General features: G+C 41.4%; 1 protein-coding gene and 1 long non-coding RNA gene across 3 annotated transcripts in view; one reads left to right on the top strand and one right to left on the bottom strand.

Annotated features, from left to right (window-relative positions):
- Nucleotides 1-3,346: 3,346 nt before the first annotated feature.
- Nucleotides 3,347-19,779, top strand: LOC112964731. Its single transcript, XR_003253059.1, has 6 exons — nt 3,347-3,459; nt 5,447-5,664; nt 8,347-8,554; nt 9,423-9,525; nt 10,210-10,274; nt 19,360-19,779. It is a non-coding gene; the product is annotated as an uncharacterized LOC112964731 (long non-coding RNA).
- CLINT1 (clathrin interactor 1) overlaps nt 16,572-19,779 on the bottom strand; it is a 54,524-nt gene continuing 51,316 nt past the window's right edge. The window contains exons 11-12 of one of the 2 annotated variants that reach the window (XM_026063211.1): nt 18,804-19,008; nt 16,572-18,319 (exon numbers count right to left, since the gene is read on the bottom strand). In XM_026063211.1, coding sequence (XP_025918996.1) covers nt 17,955-18,319; nt 18,804-19,008 — 570 coding nt within the window. In that variant the 3' untranslated portion in view covers nt 16,572-17,954. The remainder of the gene's footprint in view (nt 18,320-18,803; nt 19,009-19,779) is intronic. The other variant, XM_026063212.1, reaches the window with a different exon arrangement.

The following is a 19,779-nucleotide window of genomic DNA, read 5'->3' as shown; positions in this document are numbered from 1 at the left end:
TCACAGCTCCCGCCTATGCACTTTGGTGCAATTTGGCCAGCACTGGGCTGCTGTGCTGCACAGATGATGCAGGGAGGGAGGAGAGAGACAGGTCTGGTGTACATTATGCTGTGAATGTTTCACTGCATGCAAGCTGTGCCCGCAGAGTCGCTGCGGGGCTCCGTCCCTAGTGACTGACGTGTTTGATCCTGCCTCTCAAATTTTGCAGAGGAAACCCGGTGGGAGAAAAAACGAGTAAGCAAATTTCCTCTTTTGAGGCAGGGATGGTAGGAACAAGGATAACCAAGCCTCCTTTCCTGGGGGTGCAGGAGAAAGGACTACTTGAGTGGAGGACTATCAGAGATGGCTTGTCTCATGATGTTTACAAGTCCTTTTAGATGTCACGGTAAGTGCTTGTGCTCTTAGCTGACAGAAATGAAGGCCTGTCAGGAAAGGAAAATGGCTTCTGATGTTCCTGGATAACTCTTTTATTAGCTGCTAGCTTCCTAGTGTACATTGGATGACTTAGCTGAAGAAAATTAGTACACTTGAGACTTTCAGTCAGTCTTGTATTCATTTAGAATGAAAAGTGGTTTGATCAGCTTGTGTTAAAACATATCCATCCTTTTTTCCTCTCAGAAGATCAGTGCTCTCCCTCAGGAAAGAAATGAAAGCTGATCCTGCTCCTTTAGCAATTGCTTCTGATTTCCACTGCTTCAGAGCAAAGTGCAGCTGTATCATTGTATCTTCTGCTTGACAGATCATTCTGAGATTAGAAAATGAGAGAAGTGTTCACTTTCTTTAGGACTAAAATGGGCATTATGAGGGGAGTAGTTATGTTGACCTTTTTTCCGATGGTGCATGCATCCAATCTAGCTGCATGGATTGAGACTTGTTAACTGATTAGTAATTTATAAAACTTTCTAAATGAAACACAGAAGAACAGCATGACCTACCAGACTAACATGGGATTGGAGACAGGTGCTGACAAATTCTGATCTCATTACTGCCACTTGCTCACTGTATGGCCTTTGCAAGTCACCTTCCCTCTCTCTCCCTTAGGCTCCGCAGCTGTAATGCACCTGAGAGCAATCCTTGCCTGTCCTGCAAGGGTTTTGGGGAGCAGTGAGTGCTGTAAAAATGCTACGTATTGTTATTAAAACTATAATATGTCAGGTAATGCAGATACATAAATCATCTGCCCTCTTCAGGCACTTGACTGTTAGCCTTATGTCTCGACACACTAAAACGTGCAGGATATCAGGTACAATGACACACTTCAGTCTTGAAATTACTTGTGTCTTAAGGTCAGATTTGGTAACTTCAATATCTATTTCACAGCTGCAATACCATGTTTTGGTCAAATGGTGATAAATGGGAGCGTAACTCATTTGTAATTCCTTTGTCTTCCTAAATATTTTGTTTATTAGGAAGCTGATGCTGCTATGAACATACTGAATAATACGGAATTTGCAATATTCTGCTTTCTAGATATAAATATTTATATTTAACAGTGCTAAAACTGCAATGCAATAAATATATCCATGTAACAGATTGTTTCAAAGCATGTTTTTTTTGGTGCTCTGTCAATATGTTTGTTTTGTCAATATTGAGGCTTCTATTGCAGTGGTTTGGGCAGATGCCTGGATGTGGAGACTACAAGATTTGAATGCCAGCCCTGCTATCTAGTCAATGATTTGGGGTGAACTGCTTGTCTGTGTGTTGAAAAGTGTATTAATGTACAAAATAAGAGTATTATACATGTCTGATGATGTTTGATGCATTTGGATCAGAGATGCTAACTATATGGATGCTAACTATATTTGTTTTTTGAAAACAAAATCTGCAGTGTAAAGCTATGAGTGGCAGTATGAGGATGCCTGTARTGAGAAGGATCAGACAGGGAATTCACAGAAGAGGTCTACAACCCATTGACTTTCATTTGCATTTTAAAGTGTTGTTTTACACTAGGAGTCTGCCCTCTCTTCCGTGTGTCTGATTTTTGCCTGATGTCTTACAAGATGATTTACAGTCAATGTGGCAGTAGACTCTCGCTCTTTCAGATTGCAGTTGTGTCCATTTAATTTACAAGTGCAAAGGACATGAGTTGTTCTTTGATATTCATGCAAGTGCTTAAGGATAACCATGTGCTCAAATACCTTCCCAAATTGGAGCCAAAGCAGTTGATTAAACTGTAACAGTTGTGCTTTCAGGCTGTTGGAGAGACAAGTTCCGTACTGCCAAAAAACTTATTTGAACTTTTTTCGTTGTGTTTTTCTACTCATAAGTATTTAAAAAAAAATACATTTTTTTCTAGTGTGAAAAAGCTTGTTAAAACATGATACCACTGGAATTAGAAACTTCAGTCTCCTGTGATAACGTAGCAGATTGGAGCATATATGTACTTTTTCTAGTACAATGGGTGAGGTCAGATTGACAGGTTAAGTCCTGAGGTGTCTGTGAAGAGCTCACCCAACCTTTTCCACCTGCTCCACTGTAAGTGCAATAATGTCTAAAGCTGTTCCAGCTGTTTGCAGAGCAGAGGTATTTGTTTTATCAATTAGATTAATGTAATTTGTAGTGTGGGGTTTTCTGCATGCAGATGACATATAGCTGATAGCATTTAAACAGACATTTTTGTCATATCCAACAAGACTACTTGCTCAAATTAACCAAAAATGATAGTTAGAGTGGTAAGAAACAGTCACAAATTCCAGTCCTGATTTTAGCTGGTACCCCGAAGTTCTATAAAGCATATACCTCTTGTTTCTGATGTTGTTTGGTGCTGTTTTGGGAAAAGAGTTGACTTTTTTTAAAATAAAAGTCTTGGGAAGGATACATCATTCTTAGCTATGAGAAGTTAGGTCCTGGTGATACTGAGGCAACGTTTTCCTGATCAAGTGCTACCTGAATTCTGTGAACAGTTCTTGCTGTGAATGATTTATTATCCCAAGCAAATTGCCTATTTCCCACAGTTTCTTATGTTCCTTGGAGAGCTCTCTCATCTTGGCATTTATGAGTCTGTCTCACCGTCTTTTATAACATGGGCAATTTTTAGGTTTGATTTTGTTCTCCACAGCCCTTTGTGGTCCACAAGTCCTTGAACAGTCTGAGTGACACAGGGTATGTCAAAAACGAAGTTTTAATAATACAGATAAGTATGTTTCTGATTCACATGCTACCTTTATGGATCAGTCTGGGTGACACTCATTGCCTGCTTGGAATCTGAATAAGTATTTTAATATTTTAATATTTAAAATACAGGTATCATTGGTTTTTTGAGTTAATGGACAATAAATATAAACTGAAGAGTTACTAATGACACCAGCTGGGTTGGATTTTTCTGATAATGCCAGTCTGCCTCAGTTCGGCTGACGGAGGTGTAGTTTTTGTGAAGATTCACCAGGAGAGCGGCGTCTTGCAAGATGAGTTTCCTTCATAACAGCCTGGGCTGGGGGCTCCAACTTTCAACGGGAGAAGGTAATTCTTTAGAAGCTGCTGGCTGCTTTGAGGAGCTAGCTCCACCTGCCCTTTGCTAGTGCCTTGGCACCTTTCACCTTCCTCCCCTTCCCCTTCCCCTTTTGTAATATTTGGCAAATTTAAAAACAAATGTTTAATACAGCTTCCTGAATCACCTTAAAACCTCTTTTGTGTGCTAGTCATCCCTGTTGGTCTCTCTGACCAGCTGAAGAGTTTGCGGTTGAGATCGCATTTAATTTGCTAGCCTGTTTTCACTGTTCGCTGGTTCTGCCGTTGCTTCCCTTCCATCTGCTTTTTTGTGTCCTTACAAATTGTAGCCACTTCTGGGATGACTCTGTCCTTGAGGTGACTCGCTCAGTGCAGCTCTACAGCACTGCTGCCTGACACTTAAACGAAATTTGGATGCAGAAGTAAGTCTGGGCCTGGATACGTTATTTTCTCCCAGGCAATTCCATCTTACACTGCACGAAAAGCTCACAGGTCTAGCTGTAGAATAAATCCTTTTGGATATTGATATTTATGTAGATCCTTTTTTTTTAAGGGTGGTTTGAGAGAGTGAACAGCTCAGATCCTGGTTGTAGTTTAAATCCAGATCGTATTTGTAAAGAATGATCTGTGTTAATTTACCAGCAGCTTTTATGGCACAATTTTGATGGTCTGGATTCCTCTGGGACATATCTCCAAACCCCATAGATCCTTTCCCTGCAACTGGCAATCTGAATGGGCCAAGATTAGAGTGAGCACAGAGCCCCAGCACTCTCCCTGGGAAACGCGTCCTAAGGAGGGGGTAGGTGGGCCCAGCAAGGGAGTTCAGAAGTGCACTCCTCTTCCGACTACCGTACCTGTCCTGTAGGAAAGGACTGGACACATTTTGAAGTGCTCTGAATTTGATCTCCTCCATGGGCACTAAATGCTTGATGAAGATTGTTTAAAGAACCCCCTGTATGTTGCAGCTCTCGATTGCTCTTTCTTTCTTGGGGGGTTTATTGGCCAGACCTTCCCTTTGGGTACAGGGAGCTCAGTGATGGCTGAGTGTCGCACTGGCGTGGCCAAGCCCTGTGACAGCTCTAACGAGCAGCAAATCTGTTGATGTTCCCTCCATGAAAAGGGAGCATTTAATAAATTCAAGGTGATTGTAGTCTGTTGGGAAAAGGCTGAGGGAAGTCTTGCTTCCACATCAGGAGAACAAACTTCTGCTGTAGTTTACATTGCTGTTTGGAGGAGAGCAGCAGTGTATTTAATTTCCATTGCAAAATACCTGCCTGCTTTCCTTTTCCCTGTTCCGACCAGGTGTGATCCTGTTAAAATATTCCCCCCTTATACACTCCGCTCAGCTTTCCACGAGGTGGCAGTAGGTTGAAGGGAAATTCCTGCGCGCTCTGCGGCTGGGGAGCGAGTTCTCCGGCGACCGGCGATTGGTGCCGAAAGCTTCCAGCCGGAGCCTGGCAGAAGGGCACAGGCAGCGCAACCAGCCTCGCTCCAACACTGCCCTTTCCTATTAGTATGGAATTTTTGTAACCTGTCCGCCTCCAAGAGTGCGGGCAAATCACAGTGTGGGCTCACCACCTTCCCTTCTCCCTGACTGCTGTGGTCAGATCAGTATGGATGGAGTAACCGTGCCAGGTGTCCTCCAGAGCCTGCCTGTGGCCCTGGGAACAGGGTGGAAGTGAAATCTGAGCAGCCAGAAGCCCGGAATGTTTCTGTGGGATGTGTGCAGGCCCGATACGCAGCTCAGGCCCAAGAGCTCGGGTGTTTGTCAGACACAACATGCTGCATCAGGCTGCCTCGGCCCAGCCCTGCATGTTGGTTGTATGGCAAACTCCCACAAAACACCGCTTTCCAGCTCCACTGGATAGATCAAGTTCCCCTGCAAAACTAGTTCTGAATGGCTGAAGTAACTGGGAAGGAGCCTCCGCCTTTGGGTCAGGGAATTACCAACAGAACTGGCAGGAACTGACCAAAAATTTGTCACCGTCTTTTGGCTTAGGAGTGTTCTCTGCAAACTGGTTGTTGAACCTTACAACAGAGCCCACAAAAGAAAGACCAGGGTAGGAAAAACATCACTGTATTTGCCGTAGAACATATGAAGACAGAAATCTGAAGACCTCGCTGGGGTCAACCCTTAGCAGAGGAGACTGTCACTGGGCAAGGTGGAGGAAGGAGCTGCAGTGGGCAATGGTCTTTGCCACCAAGGCTGTCTCACAGGTATGTTTCCTAACAGTAAAAGTTATGCGCTGGTTTGGGTATAACTGTCGCAGGGAGTCCAATGGCCACCCAGCATGGACGATGACACTGTCTAAAAGAAATGCGGGATGTGGGACAGCAGGACTCGGTGCTGGTGTGGYGGTAGGTGCACCAGAACGTAGCTGCAAATGGACACTGTGAGCTGATGCTCCTGAGGCTGTAAAACAGGTAGGAATTAGTGCACCATGAAGAGCCATAGCTTGTTGTATATTTAAAGGCTGAAATCATGTATCATTTATGTGCAAACGATACAGTGGAGTAAATGCTATAGGGTAATATTCTTTGAGGATATGGATGCTATGATAGAGTTTTCCATAAATATAGCAGCGTAGGCCTTGAAGAAAGAAACCAGCCCCCTTCCCTAGGGGGGAGTCTGTCCTACCCTTTTGGGGGCAAGGCTCTAGTGGAATAAGTTTTTCCCATCAGAGTGTGGTCAATGGAACAATCATATAACGTGGATCAGGAAAAGGATGTGGGAGTCTGAGTGGAAAAACTGATACTATCGTGCTAATAGCATATAGCAACAGGAAGGATGGCAAACAGGATACTATGCTGCATTAGGCAGAAAGAATACAAAACAACTCTGAGGCTGAGGAGGCTGGAGTCAGCCATGGTCTGTACTGCAAGCACAGAAAAAGCTGAACCAGAAAGTAGAAAGATACAGATCTTACACTTCTGTGATGGGAAGAAGGGTTCTTCGTTGGTTCTTTGGGGGAAAATCAGGCAAACGTTAGGTAACATCACAAAGTTCTGAAAATGATGGAAGCAATGACTAGAGGAGAACTTATTTTTAGTTGCTTGGAGGCTCCAAAATTAGAACAATAGGAAGCTGAAGGAAAATGGGGACGCTTGGCAGGATCTCCGTGCGCCAAGGGCTTGCTGGGAGGCAGTTTCAAACCCATGGATAAAAAAGTTCAAAACAACACTGAAGGGAATATGCTTTGACAAAGCAGCACCTCTCCTGCTAGCTGCTGCAACACCTTGTGAACATGTCTAGGATTGGAAGTGTGCCTGTCCCATCCTTTTTGGAAGTTAAGGTTTTTGGTGCAAATGCTGTTGGAGGTGACGCTGTGGAAAGATACTCTTACAGTAACTCTTACAGTATCATTTTGAGTTGTCTTTGGGTTGAATCAGTATTTTGGCATACTTGAAAAAATGATGTTTGTGTATGTAATGCTGGTGTTTTCTGGTGGGCAGGGCTACACTTAGACCTCATTCAGGGATTTGAGCTTCATGGCTAAAAACCTTCTGCCAAATTTGCACAGGCAAATCTAAAAACCAGACAGCCCTCAGAGCCCAGGTGCTCCTGAATATTTTCAGTTGGGGTTCGCTGTTTCTAAGGCCTGGATGTGAGCTGGGGCCACAGAAATAGGTATGTGCAAGGATGTCCTCAACTTGCCCTCTTGCAAACACCACTAAAAATTGAATTGTTTAAATCTGAGAGCAAGGAATCAATCAATCATCTTTGATTTGTCCTCTTTTGGAAGACTGTCACAGGGAGATATGGTCCTGTATGGAACAGGCTTTTTTTCATAACAAAGTGTTAGGATCCCACGTGGTATATGAAACAATTATTATCTAGCATGTTGATCAGGAAAACAAAGGGTAGGGAAAGGGTTATCTGGTGCACCAGTCACATCTGCTTCTCAAATTGCACATGTTTTTCAGTGTTTTTTAAACTGGATGTTTAAAAGCTAAAACCTCTAATTGTGCAGAACATGCTAGTCCCAGCTTCCACCTACGGGCACACCTGCCACCAGCTGATCTCATGTGACACTGCAGAATGGGCTCTTGTTCACATTCTCATGTTGACATTTTGAGTGCTTGCCAGCAGCTGGCAAACACGGGTGTGTAATGTTGCAATGCAGAAGTGAAATTGAGTGGTAGAATCCAGGTGCACTGAGACGGATCCTCTATTTAACTTGCCCTAAAACCAGCCAAATGATGCAAATTGGTATAAATTTCTGTCTTTTCTAGCTCATCTTTGATGGCCAATATGTTGCTTGTATCACAGTAACATTTGCATGTACATAGCATGGTTTACAAAACTACTTTGCAGCTGGCTTTGCCCATGCTGCTCATGTGATGACAGGCTTATACTGGCAAGATAGTGGGTATTAATTAATTTATTTTAAAAGCAGTCATGTTCTTGTCATTCCTTGTTGGGTCAAAATGCTCTGAAGTCACCCATTCCTTAGCTTGCTGTTTTAATTAAATACACAGACCCTTAAAAGAGGATTCCACTGTCTCCAACTATTCAAGACATGGTAAATGTTAGTGCAGCAGAGTGTGAATTGCTTGCTGAGAGCCATCCTCTACCCTTGCCTTACCTCTATTACTAAGTGTAAACTAATGAACAAAGAGCTGGTGTTTGTTACAATATCCAGTGTAAGGGCTTTCAAAGAGTGCTGCGGGCTGACATGGAAAGATTGCAATAGGCTGCAGCCCCTGACCTCAATAAAGGTTTCAAAGAAAGCTCCTGCAAAGTTTTGCAGCACAAAAAAGAAATTGTCTCTGTAATATAGCAGCCAGTGCACTTTCATAGCTAAAACTACGTCAAGGCATCTGCTGACTTGGTGGAAATGACATTTTTGTTTTGCATGTAAACACTGTTCTGTGATGTCTTTTTTGCTCCAAAACAAGGACATGTGACTTACTTACAAGATGCACATATCAGCTTATGCAAGCAGTTTGACTGCAGCAATTGAGCAGGGCATTTTGCAAGGGAATAAGAGGAATGGGAGAGCTGGAGTTTCCCAGGTTCCAGTCCCTGCTTTCCTGGAAGGAGCTGAGCCACTGAGGACCCTGCTCCCAAAAGGGAGAGAAGATGCTGTCTCTAACAAAGGAAAAGGTGAGAAATCACGGCAGCTCCAGCACCTCCTTTGCTGTGAGTCAGTTTGGCCGTAGAGTGGGAGCAAGCAAACAATCTTTCCTGCTGGGTCTGAGGTTCTGCATGGGCCAGACTGAGCTCAGGGGTTTAGCCCTGGCAGCAGGAGGCTGTGTGCGGCACTAATTTGTGGTGGAAGAGGCTGCTGAGCTCATATTGAGATTGTGCTGGTTGCCTGGGCTGTGGCCATAGCTTCAGCTGCTTCAGCCTGTTGCTGTTTGGCTGACCGATGTTGAGGTTGCGCTCCGTCTCACACCACGTCATTCACTGGAATGTGGCTGGCTTTGCCCAGGGCACCATCTTTTCTCTTGTCAGTCTGTAGGCCCTGAAGATGGTGTCAGATCTGCTCTCTGCCTTGTGCCATGGCCCATACGCCACTAGAGTTCAGGAGCTGGACTGTGTTCCTGATGCCTGGAACTGTCCCTGCAGAAACGCTGGGTGTTTGTTGGTTAGAGGGGAGAGCGAGGGGAGCTCATTTGGCCAAAGCAGTTTGCCTCTAATTAAGTAAGTTCAGAACTGTCATCTTGTCTCACTTTCCGCCTGCAGCCAGCCCAAGGAGTGGAGCACAGGCTGAGGCCAGCTGACCCTTAGAGGCACAATGCACCAGGAAACAGGCTCTACCCACTGACACGGGCAGAGCAGGTAGCTCCACATTAGTGATATYTTTTCCAATTTTTTTTTTTTGTTTGCAGACACTTAAGCTGGGGCTTGCAGCCTTGTGGGAAATCTTAGGGAGCGGAAGGTGACAAACAGCTGTTTTTGACCAAAGATGTCCATGGGACAAAATTCAATAACCACTGCCTTGCATTGGTGGCTCTCTCCCTTCACTCAGGCCCACCAGAGCTGTTAGTGGAACTGGAGTACAGGTGGTGAGGAAGAAGAGTGTCACTGTGACAGTTGTCTGCGTGAGACAAAAATGGAGACTGTCCCAGCAGGTAGGGAAATTCCTGCACGTTGAGCGAGCCTGGAAAAACACTTCAGCGCTAGTCAAGGAAGTTCAAAGTGGAGACAGAAACTTCCTCCTCTCCTTTTTACACCTAGATGTGATTTTAGAGGATATGGTCCTCTGGCAGGAAGGGCTAGGGACAATGAGTGAACAGAGGCTACTGAAGAAAGACATGTAAAAACTTAATTTCCTGGCTTTTAGGAATTTAACCCTTATTGTTCTCTCRTCTTGGGTTTTGTTTGCAAATCAAAAACAGGCAAAGATTTTGGTAACCTCATAGTTTGTTAAAAGACTAATTGCCAAGTAGCTTATGCATGTGGGACCATTAGTAATTCTGTAGCTATGCAAATTAAAACAGTGATGTATGATTTATAGCTTTAATAATGTTCTGAAGGCTCTTAAATTTTAATCACTTGCAACATCCTTTTTAATATTCAATTACTTTATTAACTAATTAGGTCACTTGCTGAAAAAGCACATAAGGCTGGTGCTATTTTAATATCAGCTGAACATCACAAAATACCTTTGAAATGGTGTAAATGGTTTATTTATTTTAAATAGATCATTAAGATACTATAATTAATACATCAATTATGGAAAAAAAGACAAAAAATTGATAGATGCCAAACCATAATAGCAGCGGCTTCTCAGCTTACTTTCTTAACACTCACAGGGATGCTGAACTCCGTGAACATGGCCACTGAAGTACCTTCCTACATAATTCGTATTCAGCTGAGGGTAAGGTTCAAGATATGCTTGGTTCATTATAGATGCTTTTTGTATGAATTTAGCTTTCTGATTGATAAAAGCTCCACAAATGACCTTGAAAAGTAAAAGTATTTAAAAGGACAGCCCTCCTTTACAGCTCGCTCTTTTGTCTGTCTCAAAAAAGATAAAACCATAGCATCTTAGTCCTGCTAATGCTGGGATGAAAAGCAGCGCTGAGGGAAGGAAGGTGGGCTGCTAATCAGTGACCTACCTGCTGGTATTCAAAATGGCCAGAGGAGTCCAGTCCTCATGAGAAACTTGAACTGTGCTGGCTCGATTCACCTGTTCTCCATGTCTGGGGTAGGGCAAAGATTAGATTTGGACAAGTTATTAGGAAAAAATCTTTCTCCTGATGCCAATAGGAAAAAGCTAGACTAGCCTGCCTGGGGATGCTGTCAATCCAGTATAGGTTCTCAGAAACCTCCAAAGGCTCTTCTGCACATCGGGTGTCCAGACTCTCTCAAAACATGCAGTGGATCAGGTGCACACGTGAGCATCCCAAAGTGGGGGAGAGGAGGGTAGAACCCCCTTGCAGCAGAAGTTTGGAGGCTGGGGGAAATGGTTGACAGCAAAACCCAACATGCAACAACAGACCGGCTGTAGGTGCCTGACCTCCCCTTAAGAGTCTGTCCTGAAAAATCTTAGATATGTCCCATCGACTAAGCAGAATTTAAGCTTTACAGCTCACTATCAAAATAATTAACCTTATAATCTGCGACCTAACCTGGGCAAAACAAACCCAACTGTTACCAGCATTTCCTGTGAGCTTTTTTTTTTGGCTTCCCCTCCACTGCTGCAGGGCAGTGGAACATGTCACTGGGACATTTTTATAAGCAAGGAGACACCCTGTCGCTGGGCAGTCTGCTGCCTGCGAGCTGGGATGACAGAGGGGAGCACCAAAGCTCTAGCACTGGCTCCCTGGCTTCTAGTCTTCAAGCCAAAAAGCACTTTCTCTTGCCCAGAGACACAGGCTGGGGCAATGCAGCAGCACCCACACCCAAAATAAGAATAGAAGATTGCACCCYACAAAGAAAAGATGCTTGACTGGTAGTACAGAGGTTTACACCTCTGGTTTACACCAGCCCTTTGTGCAGCACCTTAAGTTTGAAAAGCAGAGTTTGTCACCAGTATGGCTGCAACTCTGGAACCCACTTTGAATTTTCATCTATTCTAAAACCTATTAGTAAGGGTAAGAGAAATATTATTCTAGGAATTAGGTTGCTCTCTTTAACAGATTTTAGCTAACATTACAAAATTACATCAACATGATGATACATAGGGAGAGCAATAGTTTTCCCTCGGGAAAAGTTGCTACAAAAGATCTGCAGTAATTACAGAGAACTTATCTTCCCCTTTTAACTTTTCTTACTTTTATTTTATCTCAACCAAAAAACATAACTTAAAAAAAAAAGTGCTTTGGCCTGCAAAACACAAGACCACTATTTAAAATAGAGCTGCGAGGGGGGTGGGGGGCAATGGTCCAAATTCCAATTTACAGAGAGAATAACTGAGAACTAAAACTTAGATAGTCTAAATCTGTCTCTAATACATGACTCCAGACAAAGTACAAGATCGGTACCTCAGTTCCCCAGTACCAAAAATAAAAGATGCACATAACCAGTCTTGATTCTCCCCAGTGACATAGGTATTTAAAAATTGACAGTAACTTTTACTGTCAACTTAAGTTTCATCTTAAGTATGACTTACTTAAGATGAAATTCTAACTTTTCTCTAAAGAGAATTCCAACTAGTTAGCACTTTGCATCAGAAATAATTATCACTGCTTCAAGAGGCTAATATGTAGTGTGATTACCATTGCAAAGAAGAATGTACTAGACTAACTCCTACTGGATTAGACAGCTGTGTAAAGGGGATATGGATGCTTAAAGTAATGCTAAATCCACTTCACATTCTATAGGAGCCATCACYGGACATAAAGGTGCAGAATAACATAATAAGATACCAAACATTGCTACAGGTTGGGACAACACATGATGCTACATACCTTAGAACAAGAGTGGATACAAGTCTTAAGAGGTCAGGGATATTTATACAGCCAAATGGGGTCAATGTCATGATTTTTCAGAGTGTTTATTTCACCCTACAACACTCCTGTTGTACAACACGGCTCACAGTGTTCTTAATCCCCTTAGAAAGCCCCAGTTCTCAGTCAAATAGGTGCATTTTTATTACATTCCTGTAACTGTCTCCCTAGTCATTTATTCAYGTGATAAAATCACGTGTCTCAAATCATTTCTGTAGAAAAAAAACACACCCTCCTTTGTCAAACTGAACAAGACAGACTAGTTGGATTTGCAAATAAAAGGTCACCAGTGCCTCAAATACAACTGGTACCAGGAGAAATAGGGAAGCAAAATGCAGCAGAAACCACCTGCAAAGCTTTGTGATTTCAGCCCTCTCCCCCATCCCCCTTCCTGTAAAGCCGCAGACCTTGTCTCAGCCACAAAGACACTGGTACCAAAGCGTCCACCGTTAACCTCCCCAACTCGATTCAATGTGACAGTGACACTTCACAGCACATTGCATCCAATCTCATTTGAAGCTGACAAAGATTGTTTCTGTTTTATATCTATTGGTTTATTAATGGCCTACAGCCTCTTAAGCAGATGCATATTCATTAGATAGCCAGCTGTTAGGAGGTTCCCAGATGTCAAAAGTAGCACCGTCTTGGAATGCTTTCTTTTTTTCCTTATCATGAAACAAAGTAATTGTAGCTCTATGAAAGAGCCAGTTAATTACTGAACCAGTACCTTATGGCACATGATTAAAAAAAAAAACCTGCAAATTTGTGAGGAGTAAGAACTGTTTTTTTTTTTTTTTTAAATCAGAGATGAGCTGACACTTCTCTGTGCTGTACATGTGCAGAACTTACATACATGCAGAAACTTAGATTACTCCTGGGGGCGTAAAGAACCCTCAGCTACACCAAAGTTTTGCTAAAGGCACCTTTCTTCATTTTCTACCTACTGCAGAATGCTGTCTTACCTCTTTTCCTCCTTTATCTGAACAGCAGCCACAGAAGCACATCAAAAAAGAAAACAAACGATGTTTCTGCTTTTAAAGGCTGCTGTATCTCAAGAGAAGAAAATTTCCACAGCATCCCAGCTAGATAAAATTATAACCTGATCACCCAACAAGCTGTCCAGGCCATTCTTTTCAGTCTCACAGCATTACCTGGGCTCATCTAGTTGCCCTTGCAACTCATTATTTTTTCCTCTTATTTTTCTTCCCTTAAAGCTCTAAGAAGCAGGTCTTAGGAGTGCTGCTAGAACAATGACCATCTCCCCCCACTACCCCCAGGAAGCCAGTCTCCCCCTGAAATGTTTGTTCAAAACTTTAGGTCAGCTCCAAATCCATGTGTTATGAGGAAAAGCATTCATGGTGATTCTGCATTTCTGGCGATTCAAGCTCCATCTCATCCTGCAGCTACAGCCTCCAAGGAGGAGTCAATATGGTGCTGCTTTCTCCCAGAGATAGAGCTGCCCTCCAATTATTAATAGAGGAAGAAGAGGGCAACTGCTGTCCTCATGCAGCAGTAAGAGCTCCTGGGTGGAATAATTGGAAGCACACAGATTCACAGTATTTAGTTTCCAATTCTCTCATTCCTATTTTTTCTTTTTGCCAGTCAGATCTGTCAGCAAGTACCTGGAACTGTACAATAAGCAATTTTTCAGTGTGCTGGAGTTCTGAGCATTAACTGTTTTCTTTGCCATCAAATTAAATATTTTGCTTAAACCAAAGTGTTTCAACATGCACTAAGACCCTATGGGTTTGCCTAAAACAATTCTGAATTGTAATTCAGTGATTGCTTTGAAGAAAACTGGAAAAGAGAGTCACATTTCCATTAGAACCTTTAATCAGAACCAAGTGAAGGTACTATACAGTGTCATATGCTATAAAAGTATTTACAGTCATGCAGAGATGAATGTGGAGGCAATTTTGTAGAATGACTCCTGGAGCAAAGGCCTCAGAGAATAAAGTGTCTTTAGATATTTGTTATCCTGTTATAGTTGATAGCACCTTGAGTATACGATGCCTGCCTGCATTATGTAAACACTTCATTGATAAATCCCTCCCCCACCTTCCTTAAGCTGTGTCAGACTGTTCTTAGCTGACAGAGAGAGTTGAAACAGATGCTGCTATAAATACCCTTGTTTAGCTCTTTTGAATATAATTTCTTTTGTAGAACATAGTGGATGCTCAAGTTATCACTGAACCTGCACCTGCGCGGGAATTTATTACTCTATTATACRGCATCAAGAATCATTTTTTAAAAAAGATTCCATAAACATGCAAGGATAGATTCTGAGCCTCTTTCTCCTCTTCTTCCTAAGTACAGACATCCTTTACAAAGCATTTCAGTAATTTTATCTGAACTCCAAATAAGTTTAAAAGCTCCTGAATGCAAAGGTGGCAAAGTTTGCCTCTTACAATCAGACAACAAGTAGAGTTAATTGCATCTGATAAATAACTCCCTGTAAACCCAGAACTCCCATGACAGTTGCTGCTTTCCAGCTTCACGTGAAAAGACCATGCAGCTACGCTGGCACTAGCCACAAAACTTTCAGGAATGCACTTAAGGCCTGCATTTTTAAACCTTGAGCACTTTGGACACTATCATGATAATATGAGCACACAGGTATTTTTAAGACATGCAGAATACAACTTGTGAACAGGAAAGACTAACTGTACTAACTAATGTAGTAGCATGATTTAGGTTGTAGATTCAATTTATATTAGGCAGCAGTCAATGAATGGGTAGATTTGCCACTGTTTGCATTGTAGCCTGTTTTCATTTTCACCCTGAAAAGTCATTTCTTTTCTACTGTTAGTATTTATTGTTTTGCTCATACCTGAAAGATTACTGATGGACACATTTTATGATGCCCACCTTAAATGTGTTCAGTATTGTTTTAAGTAAACACTTGCAATCCGTTTTATATTCAGGCTTTTTATCCTAAAGATAGTACAGCTAAGCACCACCTTTGCCTATGATCTATGCCTTCTACACTAATTATCACATTCTCTTCCTCTAACATGCAAAATCAAACCTTCATGCAACTGGATGCCATCATTGCAGGCTATAGTTTAGTGGGGATGCACCTGGCCTATGTTCCAAAGGGATCTTTCCAGGTTTTCTTTTTTGATGTTTATTTTGGTTTAAAGGACATCCTTCTCTTCCACCTGCAGACAGACTTGTTGGATAAGAAACTTCTCTCCAAGGTCTAAGGAGCCATACAACCTTTTTCATAATTAAGATACTGGTCCATGAGAACAATGTATGATAAAGGCAGTGAGTCAGTTCAGTACTACAACAACTGGTCCATAAGCATAGGCACTACGTCCACTGCATCTTAGTCAACAACCACAGAGAAATGACCACATGTTTTCTAGTGGAGTTACTCTAAACCCAGACAAATATATTTCATTGTAATTAGTCTCTTGGTTGGAGGCTAAGTCATGGAAGTTCCTCTGAAGAGATCTGAGCAACCTAAACAAAGTTATCTTTAAACTGAAAGCCAACTATTTAGCTAGCTAAACTTAGCTTAAAAGGACACCATTATGAACAGGCACACCCTGCTTAGAAGCACTGTGCCCCTTTAGCACCACTAAGCTTGTGACAGACTATAGGTTTGCTCTAATAGTTTAGTTTTCCTTGCCACCCACCTGCCCTCCAGAACTAGCCTTCTCCCTCTCTTCTAACAATTTTGCACATTTTGAACCAGGTTGAGCCTCCCCATCTTTAGAACTAAAGATTTTGTAGATGATTATTCCAAAGTTTAAAGGTTTCAGAATGGGAACCAGAGCGATCTCTCATACTCAGCCGTTAAAGCCTGCCTTGATTACTTTGATGTAACAACACTTGAAAGCTCCTATTCTTTGAAACTAATTTAAACACATTGAATTGTTGAAAGATTAAAAACTGCAGTCAGCTAATTACACTCACTCTCATCTCTTATTCAGCAAATGAATCACTTTTCATTACCACTTAGCTGAAGTACATGAATTTCTGCCTAATTAGAAATGTTGTAGATGGAGCATTAGCAAGGCTGGAGCGGGTCAGGATATCTTGCCTGCTTCATTTTTAATTCCTAACAGTAGAGCCAGATAGRAAAGGCTTCAGATAAGAAGTCATTAAACAATTTTAAATTATTTATAAAAATTACTTTGCCCAAATTATAATTATTTTTTTTCCCAAATGCTCTCATAAACGTCAAATGGAATGAAAGGAAAGGCAGCCCAACATTGATTTTAATGAACATTTTAATGTTATAACAGAACATTATGAATACAATGGAAACAAAGTTTTTATCAATTTAATAATAAAAAAGAAATCCAACATAAGAAAAGGGAGGCAATAAATTTCATACCTATAGTATAGTGCTTATTCTTAGTAATATTCCCAGCTTGTGAACAGAACAATGTCTTTGTATTCCAGATTCTAGAATCATGATTCATGTGAACTTAAACACAGAATTACAGAAGGAAAAACAAAAACCCCCAAAACCTTAATTCATTCTTTTGTTTTCATTAAATCAGTAAAATCTGTGACTGCTACAGGTTTCCTTTAATAATATATATATTTTACTCCTCTATTGGATTCCACAGCTGCTAATGCCATATTTACACAAAAGGATCACCAAATGTTGTATAAAAGCTAAGATCCAATGCTGTTGGATTAAGTAGGGTTATAGATTTATATAACTTAATACAATGTAATTCACCTTATTTTTTGTAATGACGCAAAAAATAAATATTTTTGCCTTTTGACTGCTGCTGACACTGTAAACCAGTGACTCCATAGGGATATTGGTGTTACAAAGGATGCTAAGTGCCACTGTAAAAGAAATGAAAAAAAATGCATTTTCGGGAGTTTTCTGAAAGGAAACCTTACAGCAGCCTCGGATAAAGCTTCTCCCAGACCTGCACTGGATATCAGTTATAACAGAGGCATGTAGAGCCCCAGAAACGTGTTGATCACCAAATTGCTGAAAGAGGATTTTTACAATAAAAATTTGGTTATCATAGCAGTGTGGCTGGAACATTAGCAAAAGTATATATACATTCCAGGTCCCTTTGAATTAGCCATAATCACATATGTAAGCCATTTTTGGACAAAAATATATATTCTTATAAAAAACTGATCATAGTATTTGAGTGACTTCAATTGTGGATTCAGAGTGGTAGTAAAAGGAATGATCCAATTATGACAAAGCAATCAGGGAGGGGGGGGGGAAAGAAAGTCAAGCTCCTCAAGAAAAAAGAAAAGTATAAAATTAGATTCAAACATTTTTACCCAACCCCCATTCCAGTCTTCCATCAAGTTTCAACATTAAAATTGGTTCTTCTAACTAGGAAAGGCTTTTGATGGTCTCAATACAAATTATTTTGCAAAATCATCTAACACATTCCTCAGAAGAACCTTTCATCTCTCCAGAATTTGAATACTAGTTATTTCAACATTTAGAAAATAGCTTTTGGTTCTTTATGTAGATACTTTTTAAGTAACCGATAAAGAAAAAAAAAAAGTATTGATCAGTGTTTTTTCCGTCCCTTCCCAGCTATACTTGTGCAGCTAAAAATCCTTCATTCAGTCTGCCCATTATTGATTTATTTATTTTACAATCTTTATTTGCTAAAATTGGCAAAATTTGCAAAGGCATCTTGCTTGGGTTGTACAGTCCCAGGAGTCATAGCAGAGGTCATAGCGATATTGGGTACCCCCATTCCTATCGTGCCCGTTAAACCCATTCCTGTAGCTGGCACTCCCATGTTCACATTTATTCCCATCATTCCCTGGTTCATCATAGCCGTAGGTCCCATGGAGGTCATCCCCATCGTACCTGTCATCACACTGGGCATTCCCATCCCCACAGGAATGGGCCCTCCCATCAATGGACTTGTCTGGGGTCGAACAGGCATCATGTTAGGTTGAGGATTGAGGTTCACGGCTGCAAAGTTTTGAGTCATGACATTCATAGGTTGTTGCATATCTACAAAAACAAAAGGATGTAAAARCTTTAATCAGATTCTGACTGAAAGATGCTTAAGTATTTTAAGTAATTTATGTGATAGTCGCTGTGAACAAAGATGTGCAGGCCAAAGATGTGGCTATTTTGCTCATTTCCACTTTTTCTATGTTAAGACTCGGAAAACCATTATAAAAAGCTTTAAACATTTTATAGCAATATGTGCTACTATGCATATTAAGAGTTCTAGAGATTAGGAAACCTGAAATCAAGACATGGGAGTGCTGCAAGTTCTACAGTGAAGCCCTGTAGAGTTACACAGCTTCCTAGGTTGTCAGTCTCTGTTTACAAAGGACCACTTTTGACAGAAGCACCACAGTAGTTTAAGAAACAGAATAACTAAATGTGGGAAAACAGTAATTAGCAAAACATTCCATCTTTAGCATAACCTACTAAACCCCTAGAGCGCTCCGTGTGCAAGCAAAAGAGCATATCAACGATCACTTACTTTGTTGCTGCATCATAGTATTAAGTGATGGCTGCTGAGGTTTGGAAGGCTGCATCCCAGGTACTAAATTGTCCAAACTGATATTTACACTGGGATCTGACCAAGTTGAGGGTAGAGTTTTGCTTGCATTTTTCTGGACCATCTCTGTGCTTGGGTTATAAAGAGGGTTAGGCTTCGGCATCATAGTGTTCACACTTTGCAGAGGCTAGAAAAGAAAAGGAAAGTTTGCTGGGATACCACATGCTCAAACATTTTACCAATAGGCTTCAGGATTAAAACAACAAGTATTTATCTTTTCATAGAAGCCAATAAAAAGCCAATAAGATGATCTTTAGCCAGGAACTTCAGCTCTTTCAAAGCAGTGTTGCCATCACCTGATATGCCATTAGAATGGGTTAGAACAGCATTTCTTAAGCTAGCACCAAGCTCCTGCATCAGGATGTAGGCTGACAGGGATCACCTGCAGTCAAGTTCTGAACTTCAGAAACTGGTTTTTGTTTTTTTTTTTTATCTCTTCTCCTTCTAACACCAAGCTGATGTGTTTTGGCTTCCACAGCAGTTACTCTCCATTGAAGCAGGCTCCCCTGGGTTTTGGACAACAGGCCAGTCCTCATCTCCACCTGCCTGCTAAGCTGCCCAAAGTTAGAAACCTATAACATTCTGCGGCTAATGGCTTTAAGGTTTAAAATTTCATCAACCACTTCTTTCCCCAACAAAACAGCAACACTTCAGACAGCAGTGAAGACCATCTCAGAGAAGACTAGCTAATAAAAGAAGGTTTTCCAAGAACATCCAGCACCTTTTCTTTTTAGGTGGTTACTAAACCATTTTTGGACAAAACATTCTTATGAAAACTGATCAGAACATCTGATGTGGACTCCAGAAAGAGTGGGATGGATCCAATTTCAATGTTGTGATTAGGGAGAATGCAAGAGATTAATCAGGAAAGTCATTAGCAAATTGTACAACAGCAGCA

The sequence above is a fragment of the Apteryx rowi genome, unplaced genomic scaffold (assembly GCF_003343035.1).
Source record: "Apteryx rowi isolate R43461 unplaced genomic scaffold, aptRow1 scaffold_2, whole genome shotgun sequence".
Taxonomy (NCBI): Eukaryota; Metazoa; Chordata; class Aves; order Apterygiformes; family Apterygidae; genus Apteryx; species Apteryx rowi.
The sequence above is the reverse complement of the archived record's forward strand: the minus strand, read 5'-3'. Positions and strand labels throughout refer to the sequence as shown.